Source organism: Arachis ipaensis, chromosome B1 (genome assembly GCF_059453495.1).
Source record: "Arachis ipaensis isolate K30076 ecotype BB chromosome B1, ASM5945349v1, whole genome shotgun sequence".
NCBI classification, from domain to species: Eukaryota; Viridiplantae; Streptophyta; class Magnoliopsida; order Fabales; family Fabaceae; genus Arachis; species Arachis ipaensis.
The window spans coordinates 149,058,266-149,082,813 of record NC_142436.1 but is presented as its reverse complement, the minus strand read 5'-3'; the positions used below and the strand labels follow the sequence as shown (position 1 = coordinate 149,082,813).

Genomic DNA, 24,548 nt, shown 5'->3' with positions numbered 1-24,548 from the left:
CAATAAGGTACCTCCTCAATTAATAAAGAACTCTTTCATTTTAAATATCTCTTTCAAAATTCCCTTTTTATTTTCTTTCTACGAAACGCGCCGATTTAAGCTCGACAAAACGTAAAAATCCCATGAACCGACCTAGATGGTCGTCAGGATAAAACGACGAGGTACAAGTCGGTGTAAAGAGGCTATAGAAGTCAATCATGATAAACTCGGGATCAGTCCGACTCACAGGGCGGAATGCGAAACCGAGTAAAATTAAAATGAATCGCAAAAGTAGCCTAAGTCACGAAAAACTCAATAAAACAAAATTGAGTACTAGGAATAACAAAAAGAGATAAGGAAAAACTAAGAAAAAGGCTGCCTTGAGAATCAAGGAAATTCAGAAAAGCAGGCAAGTCCCAAAGAAAAGGTTTTCTCCAGAAAAGATCAAAGAGTCAAAGGAACCACGAAAAGCATGCGCGCATAAGGTAACTCAAAGCCCTTATCCAAAAAGGGCATTTATTTAACGCTAAATTAAACCCCTATTAAAAAAGGGCATTACTGTTTTGTTTACGACCTTAAAAGGCCAAAAATTGTTCAAAACACCAACAAATAAATATAAAGAGTTTAAAAAGGGGCCCACAGGCCGGGCCCCAATAGCCAAAATCACTTTTTTAGAAGATCACCACCAGCAGAGTCAGGGGGAACGCCAGGAGCAGGAGTTGAAGAGGAAGTCGGAGGAACGGTAGAAGAACTCGGAGCGTCCTTAGAGCGAGGAGGGGACTCTACGATCCTCTGCCCCCGAGTCTTTAAATCAGACTCAGATTCCACTATGGGGGCAGGAGGATCCACGATGGCACCATCAATAACAACCTTATCAGGGTCCAAAGGAGAAAGGTCCAAGTCAGGAGCAATAACTCCGACCTGTTCCTTGAAAATCCTCCAGGCCTCATCAGCACCATCCGCAATAGAGTCCTCCAACTCGGTGTAGGCCTTCCGAGCGTTCAGTAAGTCGTTCTTTACAGACACAAGATCAGCAAATAAACTATTGTAGCTGGCTTGCGCTGCCTTCCTCAACTCCACCTCCATGTTGCATTGGGCTTGCAACTTCTGCCCCTTCTCTCGGAGGCTGTTCCTCTCCCCCTCCAGTTTGGCGACTTTCCCCTCCAACTCCTTCTCATGCTCCTGATATATACGAAGCCTACCCTCCAGCTCCTCGACCCTCGAGGTCGTCCCTAAAGAGCTGATGGGAGTCTTCTCAAATATATCCAAGAGTTTGCCACAAACCCCTGCCGTCTTGAGACTCTCCTCAACCACAGTAGTGAGGTAGTGCCGAACAGAAACATCATCCATACTCATACGAGCATGAGGATAGATGTTCTTTAGGACGAACGCAAGAGCGTCCGCCTCACCAGAAGCACCAGACTCTAAGGTCTTGCGCTTCTTTGGCTCTGGTTCGGGAGTAGGTCGGATGGGAGGGGGTGGCAGAGAAGAAGCAGAGGAAGAAATTACAATAGGTTGAGAAGGAGTCCCAACGTTCCGAGGAGGAGGAGGGGGAGAGACAACCGTCCTAACACCTCCAGACCTGGCTCGAGACTTTGCCTTGGCTTCCTGAACCCTCTGGTAAGACTCTTGAGCGTTTTTCTTTGCCATCTCTGCAAAGACAAATTGGTAGCTAAAATCAGACAAAGTCGGTAAAAGAAATTGCAAGTCGGAAATAAGCAAGAAACACAAAAAGCTACCTAATTGTGACTGGACAAAGGTCGGCGACCCCTGGAGAAATTTTTTAGTATCCAAGTATGGGGCCCTCCCCCACGCTTCTCGGAGGAACCCCACAATGGCTGCTTCTACCTCATTTAAGTCATCCAGACCATATTTCTCGCAAGGGGAGGCCTCCAGCCAATATAAAGGAAATCGGGGAGAAGAATTATCATCCAGGAAAAAGGGGTGGTGACCCTCTACAGCTTGCACTTTGAAAAAGTAGTTCTTGAAGTCATGAAAGGACTCGTCAAAAAGGGTAAAAAGTCTCCGACCTTGTATGGCTCGGAACGACACCCACTGTTGTTTATTGTTTAGCCCACTGAAGGGTTTTGTCATATGGAAAAGATGGAAAAAAATCTTTAAAGAAGTCGGGAACTCTAAAGCCTGGCTGACAAATTGATAAATTTTCAAAAAACCCCAAGAGTTGGGGTGAAGCTGGGTGGGAGCGACTCGACAGTGACGCAAAACAGATATCTCAAAATTCGAAAAAGGAAGAAAAACACCCAAACGGGTGATCATGCACTCATACATAAAGAAAAAATGAGGGGCCGCCTCATCGACTCTTCCAAAACAAACCCGGTCTTCAGGACCCGGGACTACCAATTCGTATTTTGGTTCGTCATCCTCAGAAGTACAAATTCTGTGATGAGTGCGAAGGTTGGTAATGAACTCAGAATCGACTGAGGGCTCCTCCCCTAAGACCGTGACATCAACCCAGTGAGAGAGAGCATCTACAGAAGCCATTTCTTTTTATAAAAAAGGGGTAACAAACCTACAAGGGGAAAAGAAAAATCACCAACACGGTCTCTAAAGGGAGGAGGATGCGAAACTAAAGTCTACAAATCAAATTTATCTACAAAGGCATATTAAAGAACTAACCTTTATCCGGAAATAAGGGTTGGAAGCAAAAAGCCTTCGAAGACGCAAGAACGCAGCACGAACGAATGCAAGGAAAATTTGAAAGATCGCAGAAACGAAACAACGAAAGAGAGGGAAAATATTTATAAGAACGTTAGGGGCATAACGGTAAAATCGGGGCAATCATTAATGAAGATGCACCGTTACCAAGGCTATTAAATCCCTACGCACACCCCTAACGGACACGACGCTTGATTGGACGTAACTGTCAGAACCAAAAGGTCACGAAAAATCACGTCGGTTTTCAAACCATCACGTCGGTCCTCTCACAAATCGGCTATGACCCCGAGTTGAATACTCGAACCCAACTCTTAAAAATAAATTGGGCTCGAGTAGGGGCACTGTTCATACCCTGGCCCAATAAATAGGGCCCAGGATCCAAGCAAAGAAGCCCAACCCAAAGGGGTTGGCCCTCCCCCAGTACCAGCCTTCATCCCCAGAAGTCGGTACTGAACACGACCTGCTCCAAAGAAGTCGGATACGAGGGTTAGCTGGCAGATAACACTCATTCGAATGAGTAACTGCCCCTAGAAACTCTCTAACCACTTCATAGAGCCATATCTTAACCTCCCTAAGATATGGGAACGGTTATCCACCTAAAAAGGTGGCACTACTTCAGCGGTGGTTATTGGTTCACCACTATAAATACCCTGACATCCCTCAGGTATCACTAAGTCCCAATACATTCTCAACTTGCTCACACTCTTGCTAACTTAGGCATTGGAGTGTCATTGCAGGTACCACCCCCCATTCTTCCACACGCACAAGTCGGACGGAGGAACACCGAGTTTCAGGTGCACTCGATAGCCACCTCCCTCACGCGTTTGAGCCAACCAACGTCATCCGACCCACTAATCTCTGGTTACCCACCGTAACAATTATATTAACTTTTTATTATTTTTTGCCGTTTTTTCTTTTTTCAAGTTCTATAGAAGAGATACGTGTATCAAATCTTGTGTTTACAGAAAAATAAAAACTCTCATATATGTTTATATAAAGTTGATTTTATCAACCATCAGTTTTTTATCTTGAAAAAATGCAACATTGATGAATACCCAAAAATAAAAAATAAAACTGTAACTTTATTGACAAAAAATAATAATTCAATTACAATAATTAAAAAATAAATACTCTATGATGACATCTTTTTATAAAAATAGCATTATAAATCATTAAATAATTTCATATGTTTAATTAGAATTTTTTTTAAAGTAAAAAAAACTCAACACAATAAAATAGAGCAAAAGAAAAGAAACAAAAATCATGACCTTAAAAATAACAACCCCTAGCCATTTTTGGCATTGTCATCAACAACCACATGATTCACCACTAATCCACTCATCGTAACTTGTAAAGGATTTGTTAATAATATCCACCACACTTAAACCTTGATTTTTGAAGATTCTATCATTTCTTTTTAGTCCAGATGACCGCAAGAAAGCCAACCAACCACCACTTCCGTTCCATCTTTCTCGCTGATATATCCGTTTAACTTTCATAGTGATGCTTGAGCGTACTTGGAATAGTTCATATCCTTCCAAGAGCGAACAACCAAGCACACCACCCTTGTTAAGTGAGCTCACAACCAATGAACAAGTGAAATGTAGTTTTCAACAGAATTATAACATAAAACATACATGTTATCATTCTGGCCAATAACACCTAATCTACACCGTCTTTCCCTTGTATTCACCGTACCAACCAGTGCAAACCAAGTAAACAACTCAACCCTTGGTCGGACGAATCCTCTCCAAATAATACTAGTGAAGCTATAGCTTGTAATATTTGCCGAAAGTACCTCTACCTACAATATCTGCACAAAAGAGTTAGTAGAATAAACACCTTTTTATCAAATTTCCAGACCACCATGTCCTCTCTCTCAGTTGTCAGTTTCACGGATTGCAGAACCGCATGAAACTAGTTTACTAGTTCCAGCTTCCATTGAAATAACTCTCGTCGCCACTGGAAATTCCAAATCCACTCTAACCCATATGTTGTATATGAAGGAAAGGAAGGTAGACAACCAACAGTCATGGAAAGGGAGAGAAAAGGTAGCTTAGCAGCGGAGAGGAGGCCAGCGGGGTGTTCATGGATCGAATCTGATCCGCATATTTGCGGTATTTATCTGAATCTGATCTAGAAATTGCGAATATCAATCCGATCCGCATATCCGTGAATTTGAACAAATAAATAAATAAATAAGTAAATATTTTTTTATATTTTATTTCAACTAACAATTATCATATATGTTGTATGATTTTATTTTTATTATTTAAGAAAAATATATTTAATAATATTTTAAGAGTAAACATGTTTAAAACAGTAAAAAAATAGTATTTTAAATAAAAATAAGCTTTTTAAAATATTTATATATTTTGCGGATATATTCGAGATCTGATCTGCAAATGTGTGGATCGGATTGGATCAGATCTAAACTTAAAAATCGCAGATATTGGATCTGATCCGATAATTTTAGTGCGGATCGGATATAGATTTTGATCATATCCGATCCGATCCGCATTCACCCCTGACAACACAGCATCAACGGCCGATGGGAGAGAATTTGGGGTAGCAGGGATGGAAGTATGTCTAATGGCAAGATTAAATGCTCTCGTTGAAAAGAGAGGGGTTGATTTTAGGAGTGATTAGGTGGCAATAAATGGAGTGGAGATCGAAGGCGAAAAAAAAGAAGAAAGACAGGGCATGAGAACTTCGAATGTGAGAAAATTGTAATATCTATTTAAGCCAATTTACGTTGAAAAATTGCTCCTGCAGTGACAGCACTAACAATTGCTAAGTAGCTGCAAGGATTAAGAGAAAAAAAAGAAGAAATTTTGTGAAAAACAAAGACACAATAATACCAACATATTAAATTTCTCTCCATATTTAAAACAATATCGTTTTAATTATATTTAGAGATCAGATAAAAAAAATAATATTTACAAATTTAATCTGATTTCTGTCTAACTACATCATCAATTTATCACAAAACAATACCTCAAAAATAATAATTATTAAATTCAAAATAAATTTAAGACAATTTTAAATTTAAACACGAATTCAAAGTTTAATTGCAAATTCAATTAACTCGTTTAATCAAATATATATGACTATTTATTAAGGGAAAGTCTAGGTGACCAGCAATTTTGTTAAATTCTGGTCAGTATGTAACCAGCAAAAAAAAATGAGTCATTGAATGAAATCCCAAACCAATTTCACACCATTAAAACTATCATTCATGATTATTTAATGACTACAAATTATAAAAATTACTGATGCCTAATATTTCTCATCTAAAAATTCACCATGTCATTTACATGTCAGTATTTTATTAATTAAAATGTTTGTATTTTGTGTATTTGAAGTGTGCGTCAGCAATGATGAAGAAGATTAAGATTTAAGAGAGGGAATGTGACAGAGTAAGCCGGAAAGTTTGGACGAATGAGAAAGAGGCGCGTGTGCTATCCTCCGTTTCACGTTAACCACTTGCTCGTGCAGTCGTGTCTCATTCCGGTTCCCAATACCTTACACCGACCTAAAGCCCAAAACCAGAGGGCTTGAAGGCTTCTCAATTCTTCCTCTTCCCTTTCAATACACTCCTTCTACTTCTTCATTCTTCTACATCTTCTCTGCAAATGCTTCTTTGATCCAAAGGTAACCACCTCGCCCTCCCTCTCCGCGTTTTTCCTAATCACTGCTATGCAATTATAGGATCGGAATAGCATCTTCAATGAAGTCATAATCCTCATTAATACCTCCCATTCCTTTTAATTATTCTTTCTTCAATGATTGCGATTATCTCTGTTTTCGACATGGAATGTTTATTCAACCTCACCCGCCTTTGTTTCTAAAAAATGCTAACTCTCTTGCCTCCCTCATATTCGTATTATTATTAGTTAGGGATTTAGGAATTGCTTTCTGCATCTCAGTTGGAAAAAAATGCTACCTTCTCTTTAGTGGATTCAAGGAAATGCTAATCAAATCTAACTAATTACAGTCTCGAGAGAATTCTGTAGAAAAGGTTTATATTTCGATAAAGCAAGTCATTCCCAGACCTAATTCAACATGAACTTAACAAACTCTTAACACTGTATTACTGTACAGTTAAAAATGAATTTCATTTGATTTTTGAATGTATGTAGTTTAAGCTCTCGAGGCTGGTAAAGGACTAAAGGCAAGGGTTGCTTCACCAGCTACAACGATGTTGCTTCATTTTTTCCTAGCTTCCTTTGTGTTCCTCAGCTCTGTCAAAGATGGGAGTGCCAGGATCACAAGCTCTTTCGTTCGCTCAGAGTATCCATCCAAGGACATCCCCCTCGACCATGAAGCATTTGCAGTTCCAAAGGGTTACAATGCACCTCAACAAGTAAGTTTTGAAATAATATTAATGATGATAATGTTATAAGCTAATGACTCGCTGCCTTAATTAAATCTGTTTAGGTACATATCACCCAAGGTGACTATGATGGAAAAGCAGTGATCATCTCCTGGGTGACAACTGATGAACCAGGATCCTGCAAAGTGCAATATGGAACATCAGAGAATAAACTTCATGATTCTGCAGATGGCTCATTTACAAACTACACTTTCTATCAATACAAGTCTGGTTTCATTCATCAGTGCCTTATTGAAGATCTTGAGGTAATATTTTGATCAAATTAGAAAGTAGAACTATCATCAGCGGCATTCCATTGCAGTGTCAAAATTAAAATTTGAGGACGAAAATCCAGCTCTTGTCATGTGTTTTAACTTTCATAAGATTACACTATCTTTGTATAATTATCATCTCACATTGTAGCTTTTGTTCATTTAATTTTCATTGATCTCCCCTTTTCAGTATGACACTAAATACTATTACAGAATAGGAAGTGGTGATTCTTCTCGAGATTTTTGGTTCAAAACACCTCCCAAAGTTGGGCCAGATGCTCCCTACAAATTTGGAATCATTGGTAAGTTGTCTTTTTTTTTTTTTTCCCATTTTTGTTCAACTACAACATGGTTTTTACATCCTGGATTTTAGATTCATTCATAAATAAATTATCGTATGCACATTGCAGGTGATTTGGGCCAGACATTTAATTCGCTTTCCACACTTGATCACTACATTGAGAGCGGAGCCGAGACTGTGCTGTTTGTTGGGGATCTTTCTTATGCTGATAGGTATCAGTACAATGATGTTGGTCAGCGGTGGGATACATGGGGCCGGTTTGTTGAAAAAAGTACAGCATATCAACCATGGATTTGGTCTGCTGGAAATCATGAAATAGATTACATGCCCTATATGGTAAGAGTACTAACCTGAGTCTGGGATGAGTATTGGTTATTCTTTTCTGCACTGGTAGAGTAAAATGAAGTGATTACTTTATGCACCTATAGAATAGTAAACTCTAACTGTGGCCCTTTTCTTTTTTATCTATTGGAGGGTATGTGAAAAAGTGCACTCTATCCTACAACTAAACTACCATGTCTGGAACAGGGGAACTGTGTGATCATTTTCTTGACTGATGTGGGATTTTTACCCATAGAATCATATTTTATTTTCCAGTGATGTTCTCTTACATCGCAAAGCTGAACTGATATTGATGCATGCATATTTACTAAATGCAAACTATGGTTTGAGCTAGATGTCTTTTTTGTTTCGTGCCACCCTTGCTATTTTCTGTGGTTTTGTAGCAAATTTAATATGATTAATACTTATTTTATACAGAAAAAGCCATTGACTGTTTTGTTGCTCAGACCCAATAGTTTTGTGTTGATAAAGTAAATTTCATGAGGTTTGTTGCAAATGTTTCAAATGTTCTAAATCATAAAACTTCCATTTTCTCTTGATGCAAATGTTTCAAAATTTCAAAATCTTTGCATTGGATGTTATAGACCTGGCCTAATATTCCTCAATACATATGCATGTGCAGGGAGAAGTTGTTCCTTTCAGGAATTTTCTTAACCGATTTCCTACTCCTTATTTGGCCTCCAAAAGCAGCAGCCCCCTCTGGTATGCAATCCGGCGTGCATCTGCTCATATTATTGTGATATCCAGCTACTCACCTTTTGGTAACAAATCTCCTCTTTTATCTATTTATTGATTTTCTGTACATGTTGATTATCTGTCTATGATCTTGAACCACACTGTTATGAAAAATGCTATGTATCTATGATGTCACGAAATCCCTAATCTCTCACTCTTGACAAAAAAAAAAAAAAGCTGGTTATCTGTTATATTCTACTACATAGTTTCGCAACTTGGGTTTTATAGTGTTCATAACCATAAAAAGCATGTGTTAGGTGAAACTATGCATGATGTAGAGCAATAAGGAGCAAATGCTTCTATCTTCATTCTAAATTTACGAAAAAAAAGTCCTCTTGATAACTTAAAAAGAAAGTGACCTGATTAGTTGTTAGTTTATCTTTAACAATGTTGGTGACCCACTTTTTTATGTTTTTTCAGCCTTAAAAGTATCATATAGTAAGAGCCCATCTGTACTAGTTGCAAAAGAACTGCGATCTTTTGCTGTACTTGCTGTTCTTTTTCAAAATGTTATTGTAGAGTGTACTCTATATATATATATATATATATATATATACACATATTCCTAACAATATTGATATGTCATGACAGTGAAGTACACACCTCAGTGGACTTGGCTCAAAGATGAGCTCAATCGAGTTGATAGGGAGAAGACACCTTGGCTCATTGTTCTAATGCATGTGCCACTCTACAACAGTAATGAAGCGCATTACATGGAGGGTGAAAGCATGCGAGCAGCTTTCGAGAGCTGGTTCATCGATCATAAAGTTGATGTGATCTTTGCTGGTCATGTTCATGCTTATGAAAGATCAGTATGGTTTCTACCCTTTTTTCTTTTCCTGATATGGTTTTTGTCCTTGCACTACCCAAACGATAGATAGCATGTGAATACATGATTTTGGAGATACTAGCAGTCTAGCATAGAGAATATTGATATTTTCGGAAAAAAAATAAATTATACTTAAGTGTTGTACCCTTGTGATATCTTACCATATACTCAATAGTCAATTTTTTTTTTTCGCCCGCATTTTCAGTATCGTTACTCCAATGTTGACTACAACATCACCAGCGGTCACCGGTATCCCGTACCGGACAAATCAGCACCTATTTACATAACAGTTGGAGATGGAGGAAATCAAGAAGGTCTTGCTTCAAGGTGAGTTAAAATGCTTTGACTTTGTCCAGTATAGGCAGCTAATCTTGTTCAAAAAAAGATCACTTAATATTTGCTTTCATTTCTAGTTAATCTCTTCAAGGTTCGTGTCCTTTGTAATCGTTTATCAATGATGTAATGTAATTTTCAATTTTCAAACCTTTTATTGGCCAAGGTTTACGGAACCACAGCCTCAATACTCTGCGTTTCGAGAAGCCAGCTATGGACACTCCACTTTGGAAATAATGAATAGGACCCATGCTGTCTACCACTGGAATCGCAATGATGATGGCAAGAAAGTCAAAACTGACTCATTCGTGTTGCATAACCAGTATTGGTAGGTTCATTTTTCACTAATCTGTAAATGAATGATGCATCTTCTTGTTATGAGGCTTATTATGTTACATTTATGTGAAAGCCATATGATAATTCCCATTTGTTGTATTTACAGGGGAAGTCATAGGCGAAGAAAGCTGAACAAGCATCTTCTAGTGAGGCTATTTGATGCAGATACAATTACCACCATCTAAGAGAGTAGCTCGAAGAATGCATGTGTTGGGGGTAGTGAAGAAGAATAAAGTCAAAAACGCTCGCTCGCTAGTATATTCTGCTCAATAGTTTTGGGATGAGTGAAATACAGGTCTTTAGAAATGTAATAAGCGTCTGCTTATCACGCTAATGATTGTGAGATCACAAGATTGCAGCTGAAGAGGAAAAAGCCTAAACCAAATTACTATTCTGTGTACTAAGTAGAAGGATGATCAAGTCACCAGTCACGAGTCCATACTTGTTTTAAATTTTTAATTAGTGTTACTATTTGGACTTTTGGAGATGAGGACTGAGGGAGGGAAAATAATCAACGTTTTGCGTCAAGGTAATTATACCTTACTTCAAGTGTAATGTAACGGGGACGTGCATATAAAATTCAATTCAACTGCTTTTATTATTATTATTATTATTATTATTATTATTATTATTATGGAAAGGATACTCTTTCTAAACTATATGTTGGTCTGGTGTTAACCCGGAGCGCCTAACAGCTCGATCTAGATTTGGAGTATCCTCGTGAATTCGGACTCAAGCGTGGTACCTGCAAAAAGGACTCCGATGCTCAAGTCAGTGAAGGATCACTTAAGAAAATGAATGTATAATCAGTAAGTTTGGTGTGCTGGATGATCTAGTGCTCGTCGTCAACCTTATTCCTGATTTATAGATTGGTTGGTACTGAATGAGCCATCAGCTTGAGCCAAGATTTTCGTGACCAATTTTGGGGCGAGATCATAGAGAGTGGTTTGTTAGGATAGGGTCGTTTTAATTTTTAAATGTAGTTTAACGTGCCGAGATATAACTCGGTTCATCCGATGTACTAGGGATATAGTACATAGCCCCAAGCTTGACTTGAAAAATGTAGTTTAACAAGTTGAGTTTACTCTGTACAGTTATACCTCGGTGCTTAATAGTAAGTATTGTAGCCCTCAAACTCAACGCTCGTTGCTGACTTTTCAAGCTTGGGTTTTATTTTTGTTCATAATTTTATTAGATATGTAACGGTTTTAAAAAGAAAAAATGGGATTTAATAATGGTTTACCTTGTTAACTGGGCTGTAATAAATTGTTTGACCAATTGGGATACGGACTGTTTGTATTGGGTATGTAGACAGTTTTAGTTTTTAACTTTCCTCTAAATTAGTGGATTGCAATTAAATTTTATTGCCGTTTTCTCATTGGGAAGAAATACAATGCACGAGTCAGATCGTTTTTGCTTGAGTGGGGAAAAGGATATGTTTTCAAAAGGTTTGTTTTCTCCCCTTCTTGTCACTTTCTTTGTCTCAGTTTTTTTCGAAAAGAAATGGTTAGAGAAAAGGAAAAAGACAAAGTCACAGTAGTTGAAGTGAACAAGAAAAATCTCTACCATTCGGTTCATGTTGATGTGAAGATTCGCGCGTCATCGTACTGTGATGCCGAGTTGCTTCGTGAGCTGGAAGCTCTGAAGCTTGCTAGGGAAGGGTCAGGGATTTGCGTTGAACTTCTCTCCTGTGCTAGTGAGGAGAGAGTCTGCGAAAGGAGGGGGATCAAGAGTAGGAGTGTTCAAATCTAAAACGATCCAAATTAAACCGTTCATCCAATCCAATTCAAACCGAAAATCGATTAAAACCGCACTAATTTGGATTTGATTGGATTCTATTTTTTGCAAACCGCTGGATCGGATCGGATTTCAGATCTATTTTTCATAACCGATCTAATCCAATCCAAACCGGACAATGTACTATAATATTATTATTTTATTATTATATTTACAATTATACTTATAACATGTTCAATTCGTTATACATTTTTATATTATTCATGTATTATTATTATTTAATAAATATTTTATGTTCAAAATGTTATTTATTTATTTATTTTAACTAACTTATAATTTTATTTTTATTATTATGTTATTGTTAGCTTTTTGAGATATTATTGAGACTTGTTATATCATTGTTGATTATTTAAAATTTGATGTTGAGACTTGTTATATGTATTTAATTTTTTTAATTTACAAAACCGAAAATCCAATCCAATCCAAACCGCTTGAAATTGGAGCGGATCGGATCATATTTAAAAAAAAAAAAAAAAACATCCAATCCAAACCGCAACGCAAGTAAAATTAGTGTTCAGGTCGGATGCGTTTTTCACTCAAAATCGATCCAAACCGCACCGCGAACACCTCTAATTGGGAGTATTTCTACATGTATACTCCTTGCTTTACTGAGTTGCATGTGCAATTCCCCTTTTTTTTATTTTGAATGCAAAGTCTTGACTCAACTTAATTGTGCTCCCTCGCAATTACACCCTAATTCCTGGACATTTTTGCGTGCGTATGAATGTTTGATGGATTTTCTGGAGTTTTCCTCTTCTCTAAATGTTTTCTTTTCTTTATTTCAATCAAAGGGAGTGCGGAAGGGCCTTTGGGTTTTTCTCTGTAGTTTTTCCGGACGCTCCATTTTTCTTTTGTATAAGTCTTCCTTTAGAAACTTTAAATCCTTGTTTGTAAAGGTTCAATCTTTAGAGACCGAGTACCCTTTTTATTTAGATAGTGAACTGATAGAGAATTATCCTCTGTATTGGTGCTCGGAGCCAATGCAGATTCTTGAGACTACTGAGAGGAGCGAGGAAGAAGACCTCTTTTTAGATTTTCTAATAGAAAATTTTGCTGCTGGTGAATACTTGTCTATTCCTGATTTGTTACGTTTTGAGAAGGAAAATGATAAAGAAGGGTTGAAAGCATATATAGGTAATTCTGAACCTGTGTTTTTATTTTTAATGATTTCTGATTGTTGACGTATTGTTGTTGTTTCTTGTAGGTGGACGAGTGTCTCACCTGAACACTTCTCGGCTCCAATCCTTTTTGAGTCGGAAAAAGGAAAAAGTTGGTAGTGGTTCTGGAATGGTGAAGGAAACTGGTGGAGACGCTGCTCATTCTGCTGCTCAACGTTCTGTATCTTTAAAGAGGAAGAGAGATGAGTCGGATAAGTCTTTGGAAGTCATATCCAAAGAAGGTATGGATGTCGTAGTTGGTGATAAATTGGTATTCGAGAGGCAGAAAAGACTTCACAGGTTTATTGAGGGAGTGAATCCCCAGTCCCTTTGGAGCTACCAATTTCCTATTGGTGAGCTTGCTGACCGAGTTTCCCATTATTCTGGGGATATGCGGCTGACTTGGCGAACTGGTGTAGAAGGAATGGAAAAATTCATCCAGGTTAGTGAATTTTTTGCTTTATAAATTTGTGTTTGATATGTACTCGTCATTGATTAGCTGTTATGTAGATTGTGGCTTCGCGCTTGTTATGTGTTGGTTGTGCGACCAAGTTGTTGGGAGCGGAGCAGCAGGTTGTCGTGGACAAAGTGGTTAGCTTAGAGTGATCTGTGAAGGAGAGGGACGACGTCATTATTAACGTAACTACAAAGATGAAAAGTGGGGAGGAGGAAATTGTAAAGCTTCAGGATCAGATTTGTCTCTTCCAAGCCGAGATTAAGGAAAATGACAAGACCAAGGGTGATATGACATCTCGAATTCATGAACTGGAGGAAGAGGGGCTTGAAATGTTTGCTGTAGGGTTTGACCGTGCTGTTAGTCAGGTCCTTCTGTTTTCTCCCGAGTTTGATGTCGGAAGACTTGATGTGACGAAGACCGTGATTGATAGACAGCTTGTGGAAGATGAGATGGGCGAGGGCCATGCTGAGAATGTTCCTCCCCCTTCTTGAAAAAATTGTTGATATTTGTAATTTGAAACATATGACTATCTTTGTTTGGTATTGTAGTTTGGGTACCGATATTTGAATCGGTTTTACTTTGGAATACTTTGTCCGACGTATGATGTCGGTTTTGACTTTATGAATATTTTGGATGTGTGTTGCATACATATGAATGTTGTTTCCAACTTTTGTTTTGTTGGTTCGATATTAATGACTGACAAAGTATAGTTTGTTATAATAATCAGAGAGAGAAAGAGGATTAGATTTATTTATATGTGACAAAGACCTCTCAGTTTTTGAAAGGTGTGGGGTGGTCGGCCTCGTTAAAACCTGTCCGAGTAAAACCCTCCTTAGGGAAAAAACCTCGTGATCAGGAAAAAGAGTACCTGTCCACCCCCACTTTGTTTACAAAGAGAAGTTAGCTATAATAGATCTTCAGAGACGAAATGTTCCAAGTGTTGGGGAGGGCTGTTCCATCTAGCATTTCGAGACAATAAGCTCCTTTTCCAATGACTTTGGATAATCGGAAGGGGCCCTCCCGATTCGCAGCTAATTTTCCTTGCCCTGGTGGTTTCCGAACTTCTTCTATTTGCCTTAACACCAAGCCTCCTTGTTTTAGAGTTCTCGATCGTACTTTCTTGTTATACTGCCTTTGCATAGCTAATTGCATGGATCTTTGTTTGAGCTCGGTTAGGCATCGATCTTCGCTTATTGTATCAAGCTCGGCTGATCTGGCTTCCATGTTGGTGCTTTTGTCAAAGTATTCGGTTCGAGTTTACCCCTGATGCGTGAGCATCTTTCCTATCTTTTCCTAGTGAATTTGCATTCGAATTTACTAAGTTTAATCAAGATTTAAGTATTTTTGAGCCACTATGATGCTACTTTGAGTTGTGTGCAATTTGATTAATTTCAGGTAATATTTGGACAGATTTGACAGCGTTCGTGTAGAAGAAAAGGAAGAAAGTGGATGATGTTGTTAATCCTGACCTCATTGCACTCCAATGAACATAACTTGAGCTACAGAAGTCCAATTGACACAGTTCTAACGGCATTGGAAAGCTAACTTCTAGAGCTTTCCAACGATATATAATAGTCTATATTTTTTTCTGGAATCACTGCCTTGGTGGCGCCAAACTTGGGATTCTCCAAGTTTGGCCCCACACTCACCTACCTCCAGGAATGCATGACGTGGAATTGAAGCCAAACTTGAGAAATTTGGAGTTTGGCACCAATGCTAAAGAATCAGAAAGAGTGTGTGGCGTTGAAGTGAAGTCAAACATGGAATTTTCCAAATTTAACTTCATAAGCACCGTAATTGCAAGATTCTACACGGTATGATGGCGCCAAACTTGGCTCAACTCAAGTTTGGCGCCACCCTTAGTGAATTTGGTGGTCCCCATTCGTCCAAGGAGCTAGCGCGAAGATTTTATTAATTTCTTATTAAACTTTATTTTATTTTAAAATAGGAAAAGATGTTATTTAGTTTAGAAAATATATTTTACATTAATTAGGATTAGATATAAAAGGGAAAAGATTCAGCCCTTCAGACTCTTTTCGTCTCTCTTACCTGATTCCGCATTTTATAGTTTTTCAGAATCCTAGTTTTCTCTTTGAGCCATGAGCAACTAAGCATCTACTGTTAAGGTTAGGAGCTCTGTCTATTGTATGAATTGATACTATTACTTTTCTATTTTAATTCATGTATTGATTTTAATTTCAAGAATTTGTTTTCGTTCTTTGTCTTATAAATCTGGGTGAAACGGAAGTATGACCTTTATTCAAATTGAGTTCTTGTAAACCTTGAAAAAGCAATTTACCTGAACAACAGCTTGAAAACAAATTCTCCTAAATCACTAATTATCTAGACTTAACGGGATACGTGACATATGATCCTTTTATATTTGGATAATTAGGGTTTTTGTGGCACATAAACTAGTTTTGAACTTAACCCTCTAATCGGAATCAAGTGACCAAGGAATTGGCGGTTGATGAAGGTTAGAGGAGATTAAAAAGGTCTAAGAAATTAGGGTTTAGTAACATATAGTTTGCCATGAATTGAATCTTGCATGATTAAAATAGTTGGTAAGAAAAGTTAATCCAGAAAATAAACATCTCTAAAACCTTAACTGTTTTACTCATATATTCTTCACACCAATTTACTGCTTGCTTTATTAATTCTCTGAATTTACTGTTTAATGCAATTGAAACCCAAACACTCTTTTCTGTTTGCCTAACTAAGTAATTCACGCAATCATTGTTGCTTAGTCCATCAATCCCCGTGGGATCGACCCTCACTCACCTGAGGTATTACTTGGTACGACCTGGTACACTTACCGGTTATTTTGTGGGTTATAAATTCTGCACCAACCCCTAACTGACTTCTATGGGAATTATGCAGTCTGTGCCGTATACTAATTGGAATGGGCTTTCTTTTGTTGTGGATTGTGGTGTTGTGTTATAACTCCACAATATTTCTGGTATGAGTTCGGCCCAGCGTCCTTTAGCATCTGTTAGTTTTTTCTTTAAGGCCTGCAAAATAACTTTGTTAGCTGCCTCTGCGAGTCCGTTACTTTGCGGGTGCTTGACGAAGGAAAAATGATATTTGATATGCAGATCGGTTAAAAATGAAGCAATTTTCTTATCTGTGAATTGCTTGCCATTATCGTAAATAATTGCTCTAGGTAAACCAATCTACATATAATGGATTTCCAAATAAAGTTTTGTACCTTGTCCGACGTTATTTTCGCAAGTGGCTGTACTTCTATCCATTTTGTAAAGTAATGAATAGCTACTAATATGAATTTTACCTATCCTGGCGATACCGGGAACAGTCCGAGTATGTCCATTCCCCATTTGTGAAAAGGCCAACTGACATCTGAAGTGTGTAAGTTCGGGTGGGCTATGAATGAGTGGTGTGCATTTCTGGCATGCATCACACCTTTGTACCTTATTTCTGCAGTCTTCTCGTAACGTCTGCTAGTAGTATCCTGCCCATAGGATTTTTATGGCTAAACTTTTACCTCCAGTGTGGTGTCCACAGATGCCATCGTGGACTTCGGCAATGGCATTTTCTGCATCTGCTTGGCTGAGGCATTTTAGTAATGGTTTGGAGATACCTTGTTATGGTGTAATGGCTCGCTTAGTGTCTAAATGACCTCAGATTTTCTGTTTCTGGTATTTCTTCAGTTCTCAAATAGCGAATAAATGGGCTTCGCCAATATTCTTCCTGTGACACACTTAGAATAGATTTGACATCTAGACTTGGTTCTATTAGTCTGAGATGATATAATTGTCTGATGAATCAGTTACCTTATATGTAGCTAATTTGGATAAAATATCGACCCTACAGTTTTGTTATCTGGGTACATGTGATATTTCAAAATTTTGAAAATTCTGTATCATGTTTTTTGCCGAAGTTAAATATTTTTCTAAGAGTGGATCTCGTACCTGAAAATAGCCAGTTACCTGTTGTACTACGAGGAGAGAATCACAGTATACGTATATATTTTTTACTTTTATTTTCTCTGCTAACCTGAGGCTTGCTAGAAGTACCTCATATTTGGCTTGGTTATTGGTGCCTTGAAAAAGGAATTTGATTGACTGTTCGGCTTGTACGCCAGTGTCGTCTTTTAGTAGGATCGCTGCTCCACATCCGCTTTCATTCGATGCACCATCTACATATAGTTGCCATGTCTTGACCGTTTCTTCTGTATTTGTAAAGTCCGAGATGAAGTCGACCAGTGCTTGGGCTTTAGGAGATCCTTGCTTTGAAATTTGGGAGGCTTTTCCTCTTCCTTCCAAGATAATGGTCTTTCGTTTCTCCAAACTTCACATAATTCTTCAATTTCGATTTGCCCAGTCGCTTTGTCCCTAAATTCTTCCAATGTCTTTGGCTTTGCGACTGCTATTGCTTCCTGAAATTTTTCAGGTCGGAGGCCACTCTTTGTTGCGTGTAGCTGTACCTCTGGATTGAGGTCTAGGATTTCCATGGCTGCTATTGTGAAGCGCGTCAGTAGTCCTTCAAACTCTCATGTTGTCCTTGCTTGATTGTCTGAGATAGTCTAAATCTCGCACATAGATTTTGGACGCCGCGAAGTGGTTTATGAATAATTTGGCAAATTAGTCGAAGCTGGATATCGAACCGGCAGGTAAGTTAGAAAACCATAATAAAACAACTCCATCTAAAAAAGTTGGAAAAGATCGGCACAAGATGGGATCGGAGTCACTATTGATAAACATCATAGATTCGAATTTTGTGACATGAACTTTAGGGTCTCCGATTCCCTTGTATGGTGTTAAAATCATTGGAAGTATAAAATTTTTTGGCATTTTAAAATTTATTATTTCTTCAGAAAAAGGGACAGTCCGTTGTCTTTCTGTTTTGAGAGGTGTTTCTCTTGTCTTCGCGTTTGATTATGACTAGCGTTCTTCATGGAGGTCGGCATTGGCCTTCTTGTCGTTCTTTTCTTCGCCATTGTTCTGCATCGCTGCTAACAGTTCGGACATTCGTTAGTTTTTCGCCTGTAGAGCAGCATTAACAGCTAAGAGTTCGGCATTGATTGGGTTGGTCTGAGGAGTCACTGAATGATCCGTCATGCTTCGGCTTCTAAAAAGAAAAGAAGATACAAGTCGAATATAGTAATGTTAGATCAAAACTAATGGCGAGGTGTAGCCCCATGGTGGGCGCCAAATGTTCTGGAAAAAATACTCTTTCCGAGCTATATGTCGGTCTGGTGTTAACCCGGAGCGCCTGACAGCTCGATCTAGATCTGGAGTATCCTCGTGAACTCGGACCCAAGCGTGGTACCTGCAAAAAGGACTCCGACGCTCAAGTCGGTAAAAGATCACTTTAAGTATATAATCAGTAAGTTTGGTGTGTTGGATGATTTGGTGCCCGTCGTCCGCCTTGTTCCTGATTTATAGACTGGTTGGTACTGAATGAGTCATCGGCTTGAGTCGAGATCTTCGTGACTGACTTTGGGGCGAGATCATGGGGAATGGTTTGTTAGGATAAAGTCGTTTTAATTTTTGAATGTAGTTTAACGTGCCGAGGTATAACTCGATTCATTCGATGTACTAGGGATACAGTACAATTATTATTATTATTATTATTATTATTATTATTATTATTATTATTATTATTATTATTATTTCAGTACTCAGCAAGAGTTATACATATGGATGGAAAAGAATAAGAAGATTTTCCAGAACTAGAACAGAAGTGTTGAAGAAGTGATCAACATGACCGTAACGAGCGTTAATAAGTGAAAAGGTGTTGATCCCTTTGATTGTTGATGACTATGCCGAAAATGACATGGGAACTTTTACGTGTATTGCGTTATTTTATTTTTAAGTAGACTTTTGATCTTTGTCTAGTTCTATATGCTCCACTTTACTGTGTTGAGCTCCTGCTTTCAAAAAAGAAAAAAAAGTCATACCTATATATAAATGTTTGTTTTTCTCAATTTTAGTTATTGTCAATGATCAAATCTGATACCACAGTTTTGTTGGTGGCTGGATAGAATAGCAATTTTAAATGAGATCGTGGCCTTTTAAAGATTTATTTCCTTTAACTATATTGATATCAAAGTATATTGACAGGTGCCAAAAATTCATTTTATAAATAGAAATCGATTTTAGGTTTCACAATTGTTTTGGATGTGTATATGACGTTGGACAGAAAACAGCAGGTCGATAAAATATAAGCATGACAAGAGGCGGTGGCTTAGAGGTTAGAGCTAATGATCAAAGCAATTAACAGGGCAAGAAGATTTCAAGGGATAATGTGGTACAAAAATGTTTATATCTTTACCATGTTTGATGAGTATGTACATTGCTTATTGTAACCAGTAGAAAGATTCAAAATACACAATACAATAGCAGAAGTATGTTGGTGACAATATGGTCTACGTTATGCACAACTGTACTCTCTATGAACTTACATATTGTGTCAGAAACTCAAGAATCACGGTAAATTGGTTGGGGCATCCACTTTAGATGCAAATTCAAATAACCAGATTTTGCACCTTCAAGCTCAAAACGTTCTTTGTATTCCCCCTCCAATATGACCCTAGTAAGCGTCAATATGCATCTTCCCATATAATCCTGCATCAATTAAGGGCGCAACCATCAGAAAATGATAAATTGACATCTTTTTTTTGTGTGGACAGAAGACACATCCATAGATTTATAACCTCCATTCAGCTGTTAATGCTCTTGATACAACATTGTCAGTCCACACATAATTGGTATATAAACTTTAGAGCCAATTGACTTTAAACTCATTGAGACATTAAAAATGGGGCAATCTTGGTAAATAATTGAACAAACGGTGCAAATATTTTACCTTTCCGAATGTGTCATGGTCATACACTTCCACCATTAGCATATCATGTAATCCATCCTCAACGACGAAGTCAAATGTTTGATTCCAAACAGGATTCAAGCAGTCATTGACAACCTGTGAATTTAACAAGCTTCCTGGGTCAGGTAAGTTTATAATGTATTGATAATTAACTAAGCTGCAATAATATAAAGCAGCGGAAAACATGAAATGCACCATTCTAGATATCATCCACAATTCCCCCATAATCCACCCCAAGAGTAAAGGAAAAAGATATAAAAGTAAGTATAATAGAGTTCGTTAACTATAACTATATTTGTTTCAGACCCATTTCTATGATTCTCGAAATGATCCTGAAGTGCAAGTTACTTTTTGTACTTGGTCCATCAAAATGAGAAGACCATACCCTGGTTTTATTTTTAGTTTCTGCTTTCTTCAAACTAAGAACAACAAAAGGATCAGATTTCCCCAGGAGATCGGTTGCAGGCAAATCTTCAGCAGATATCACTGTAACAGAAAGGACTCCTCTAATAATAACCTCCTTTCTCTTCTGTGTAAATTCATTTTCATTTCCATTAGACTCTATTCCATTTGTTGAACTTTTGAGAACCTTTTCCAAGGATGTCATTGAGTACTTGGGAGCAAATGGGTTGGTAAAGCTATTCTCCATGCCAAAAGGAATGTACAAAAGCTCCAAATGTACCTGAGCATATAGAACAAAAATTAAGAGAAAAACAAAATCTTTTTATGTCAGACAAACAGTGGAAAATATGTTTTTAACAACAGTTTTTTTTTTTTTTTTTTATATATAAACAAATGCTTTCAAACAAAGAAAATGAATATAATTTCAAACATTATTGATTAGTACCATTCAGTTTTTGAACTATGGAAAGCAAAAGCATCTACACTTCAAAAATGATATTACATCTTTGTGGTTTAAAATGGACAAGTGCTCAGTGTGAATGAAAGAGGGTCACTCAAAAAAAAAAAAAAAAAAAAAAAAAAAAAAAAAAAAAAGGGACTTCAGTTGCAAAGTGCATAATCCCATTTCTACATGAAGCAACCAAGTTATTTTTCGAATAACTGTTATATATACCCAATACATGGAGCCAACAAGCTAAGTTTTTCTCATAATATATAGGAAGATAAGACAGTTGACAAACTAACAATCCCAGAAGGATAGGTTGATGATGGCTCAAATAGACTTTATTTATCATCTAAGGCTCTTAGAAAGTCATCTGATGGTAGATTTTCCAACAAAATAGGAATTCTCACCTGCCCTCTGTTCTTGTTATCTCTTTGGATCTCCAAATCCTTAACCAGCTTCAACCACTTATCGTTAACTTTACCAGGCTCAAGTTCACTAAGCTTGACATGAGCACACCCAATCAATTCAGATGATTGTAAACCTTCAGAATCAAAGATTTTAACCACTAAGTGCTGAGTGGACTGATCTTCAACAATAAAGTCAAAGTGCTCGTTCCAAATAGGATTCAAATCATTGTTCTGCAGGGAAGAAGAAAAAGAGTGTTATTTCTTCCACAATTTAATAAATTAAATGCTTGCAAAAGAATGGTATATAATAGAGACAGAAAAGGGATGGATGAATCTAACTTACAATTGTCTTGCTAGTCTTCATTCTGTCACGTAAAGGCCGTATGTATAAGACAGCATATGGATCTGATTTCCCAATGATATCCTTGTTTGTCAATTCCCTTGCTTGCACAAGCTTTACCTCTAATATCCCGACAGGCTTCAACTCCAGATCACTGAACCATAAAATACAATGAGGACCAAAATGGCAAATCTGGAATATAGCAAACCAATATCATACCACAGTATCTTCTGATTTGTAGTTAAAGTACTCCTATAACTTGAATACCTGTAGTCTCCTGGCAAGATAGTTACAACTTTTCTCACAGGCCATGTAATAGAATCTTCAACAGCATCCCGAATTGCCCCCTGAAACAATATAGTAGACCTAATTATTATAAAATACCTTGATTTTAGGCACGTAACCAATTCATCTTAGAGGCAGGAATTGGAAATGGTGGTAGCAGTTAAAACCTCAATTGCATCGTATAATCCAGGGATTGCTGATATGTCACCGCCAACGACTTTCAACGTAAAATCCAAGTTTTTCTGAAAGTTAAAAGTTCTGAAAAATTAAATATATTACACATAGGTTCTTGAGCTTTTCAGGTCTTTGTAGAAATATGGCTTGGCAAGTGGACAAACTGAGAATGTTGGGATGAAGGCACTGCATGCGGTCAGTGTGGGTGTATTTGAGAACACTAAATATACGAGCTATGAGCAAAGAGACAGTTCCCATGGCAAGTACCTCAGATCAAGTCAGAATTAACACTCTTACTGTTGTGCCTAGCCTTGTCTAATATGTAAGAAATTTAATAAACACCTAAATGCAATTTTTTTATATATTACTTGGATGATCTTGCAAAAACATATAACCTCAGTTTAACTTGACTGAAAATGAACCTCAAGATTGCATTTGTCCCCATTGGATACCACCATTGGAAGCCTAATACTAATGCAGATGCACTGAAACACGTGGAAAGTGCCTAAATTCAAGAAAAAAATATCGTACCTTGTGTCTTAAAGAATAGCTAATGGCTCCAAAACCAGGAAATTCATCAACTAGTGGCTTAAAAATCAATCTGAAAACACCTGTAAATCCTATATTTTTTACCTGAAACGAGAGAGAGGAGCAAGAATACAAAATCAACTATAACCGTTCAAGGAGTTCATCAATCCTTCTTTCATTTTTGGATGGAAATGATTAAATGAATACATCAACTTAATATCGTGACTTGTGTAAACGAATGATGTTTGAATTTAGAAAGCCTCAATCATAAACATTTCTATACATTGGCAAAATTAGCAGGGAAACTGAATATAAGGACTGGAGAAGTGGACGTCAAAATAAATAAGTAGGCAACCGGTTAATTTGAAGAGATCTAATCAGATACACCGCCATAAGTAAAAGTGAAGACATTCACCTGCACTGGCAGTGCAACACCAAGCAAAGTTTTAATATCAAGTATAATGCTTGGATTGCCATCCCACTGCATTTCCAACTCCATTGTAACACCATCCCCTCCATCTTCAATTATAGAAACCCCTAAAGAACAGCGAAATTTCATGACATCCATTAGCAGAAGCTCCAGTAAGAAACATTTGAAACTAAGATGAATAACACGATTGCATAAAACAAACAAAACACGAAGTCCACATTCTAGAAAACAAATAACCATTCTAAATTTCAATTGAAGCAAATGAAAGACTGAATTAAGAAAATTCCAAACCTGTAAACTGTGGTGCAACAGTGCCAAGAGTAAACTTGGAAAACTTGAGAGAAGCCAATATAATGGGTCTGTATTGTTCTAGAATCGGTTCCACCGACATCTTTATGAGCTCAGAAGCAGCCTAACAGTACCAAAACAGTTAATAAATTATAGAAAGAAACCAAAACAAAACAAAACAGTTATGAATTAGGCGAATTAATGAACCAAAATCCAAGATATGTTCATTAATCAGAAGTCATAATGAGAGTAAAGTTGAAGTTACTTCATTAACATAGGGCCAGATCTTAGTAAGATGCGAGTTGAGCCACGTTAACTGAAGAAACACAAACACAAAAACAAGAAAAGAAAATGAACAGTGTGAGAGTCTAACGAATGAGTTAATTAGTTGCCAGATGCAAAGAATACGAACAAGAAGAGAGAGCATAACTTCTGGCGGTTGGAGAAGACGACCCAAGAAGGGTAGAACTGAGGCGGGAGGAGCTTTCTGGAATCTTCAACGGACATCCTGGCGAAGGCAGCGATGGTGGCGGCGAGCTGAGATCGCTGCTTGGAGCGAGCATTCTCTGAGCGGACGAATCCGACGATGACGGCGAGCCCCACCACTACCCCCACCACCAACCCAAACACGAAACCCATCCTTTTCTTTTTCTTTGCTTCCTTCTACAGTCACACCGATTCGGTGCTTGTTTGTGATCCCGGGGAGGAAAAACGTGTGATAACGATGCTCCTTCTCTCTCTCTCTCTCTCTCTGTGATAAGAATGAAATGAATCACAATAATTGTTACTACAGTAACTAGTGGAGTAGTACTTG

The 24,548-nt window shown here is 37.7% G+C and overlaps 4 protein-coding genes across 4 annotated transcripts; 2 read left to right on the top strand and 2 right to left on the bottom strand.

Annotated features, from left to right (window-relative positions):
• Positions 1-642: 642 nt before the first annotated feature.
• On the bottom strand, positions 643-1,629 carry LOC148578857 (uncharacterized). The gene has a single exon (XM_088501243.1). The coding sequence runs from the start codon at positions 1,627-1,629 to the stop codon at positions 643-645; it is 987 nt and encodes a 328-aa protein (XP_088357369.1).
• A 4,408-nt stretch (positions 1,630-6,037) lies between these two features.
• Positions 6,038-10,782, top strand: PAP26 (purple acid phosphatase 26). Its single transcript, XM_016344002.3, has 10 exons — positions 6,038-6,309; positions 6,798-7,021; positions 7,096-7,296; positions 7,493-7,604; positions 7,713-7,939; positions 8,568-8,706; positions 9,272-9,492; positions 9,715-9,836; positions 10,009-10,170; positions 10,285-10,782. Exons 2-10 carry the CDS (start codon positions 6,857-6,859, stop codon positions 10,361-10,363), a joined length of 1,428 nt encoding a protein of 475 aa, XP_016199488.1. The 5' UTR covers positions 6,038-6,309; positions 6,798-6,856; the 3' UTR covers positions 10,364-10,782.
• Positions 10,783-13,262: 2,480 nt separating this feature from the next.
• On the top strand, positions 13,263-13,738 carry LOC148578856 (uncharacterized). Its single transcript, XM_088502187.1, has 2 exons — positions 13,263-13,574; positions 13,643-13,738. Exons 1-2 carry the CDS (start codon positions 13,263-13,265, stop codon positions 13,736-13,738), a joined length of 408 nt encoding a protein of 135 aa, XP_088358313.1.
• Positions 13,739-19,842: 6,104 nt separating this feature from the next.
• LOC107640473 (synaptotagmin-5) lies at positions 19,843-24,518 on the bottom strand. The gene is made up of 12 exons (XM_088502183.1): positions 24,159-24,518; positions 24,000-24,045; positions 23,738-23,858; positions 23,432-23,553; positions 23,020-23,121; positions 22,482-22,556; positions 22,297-22,376; positions 22,033-22,183; positions 21,690-21,920; positions 20,821-21,117; positions 20,418-20,531; positions 19,843-20,176 (listed from the first exon to the last, which is right to left on the bottom strand). Exons 1-12 carry the CDS (start codon positions 24,371-24,373, stop codon positions 20,030-20,032), a joined length of 1,701 nt encoding a protein of 566 aa, XP_088358309.1. The 5' UTR covers positions 24,374-24,518; the 3' UTR covers positions 19,843-20,029.
• Between the last annotated feature and the right edge of the window lie 30 nt (positions 24,519-24,548).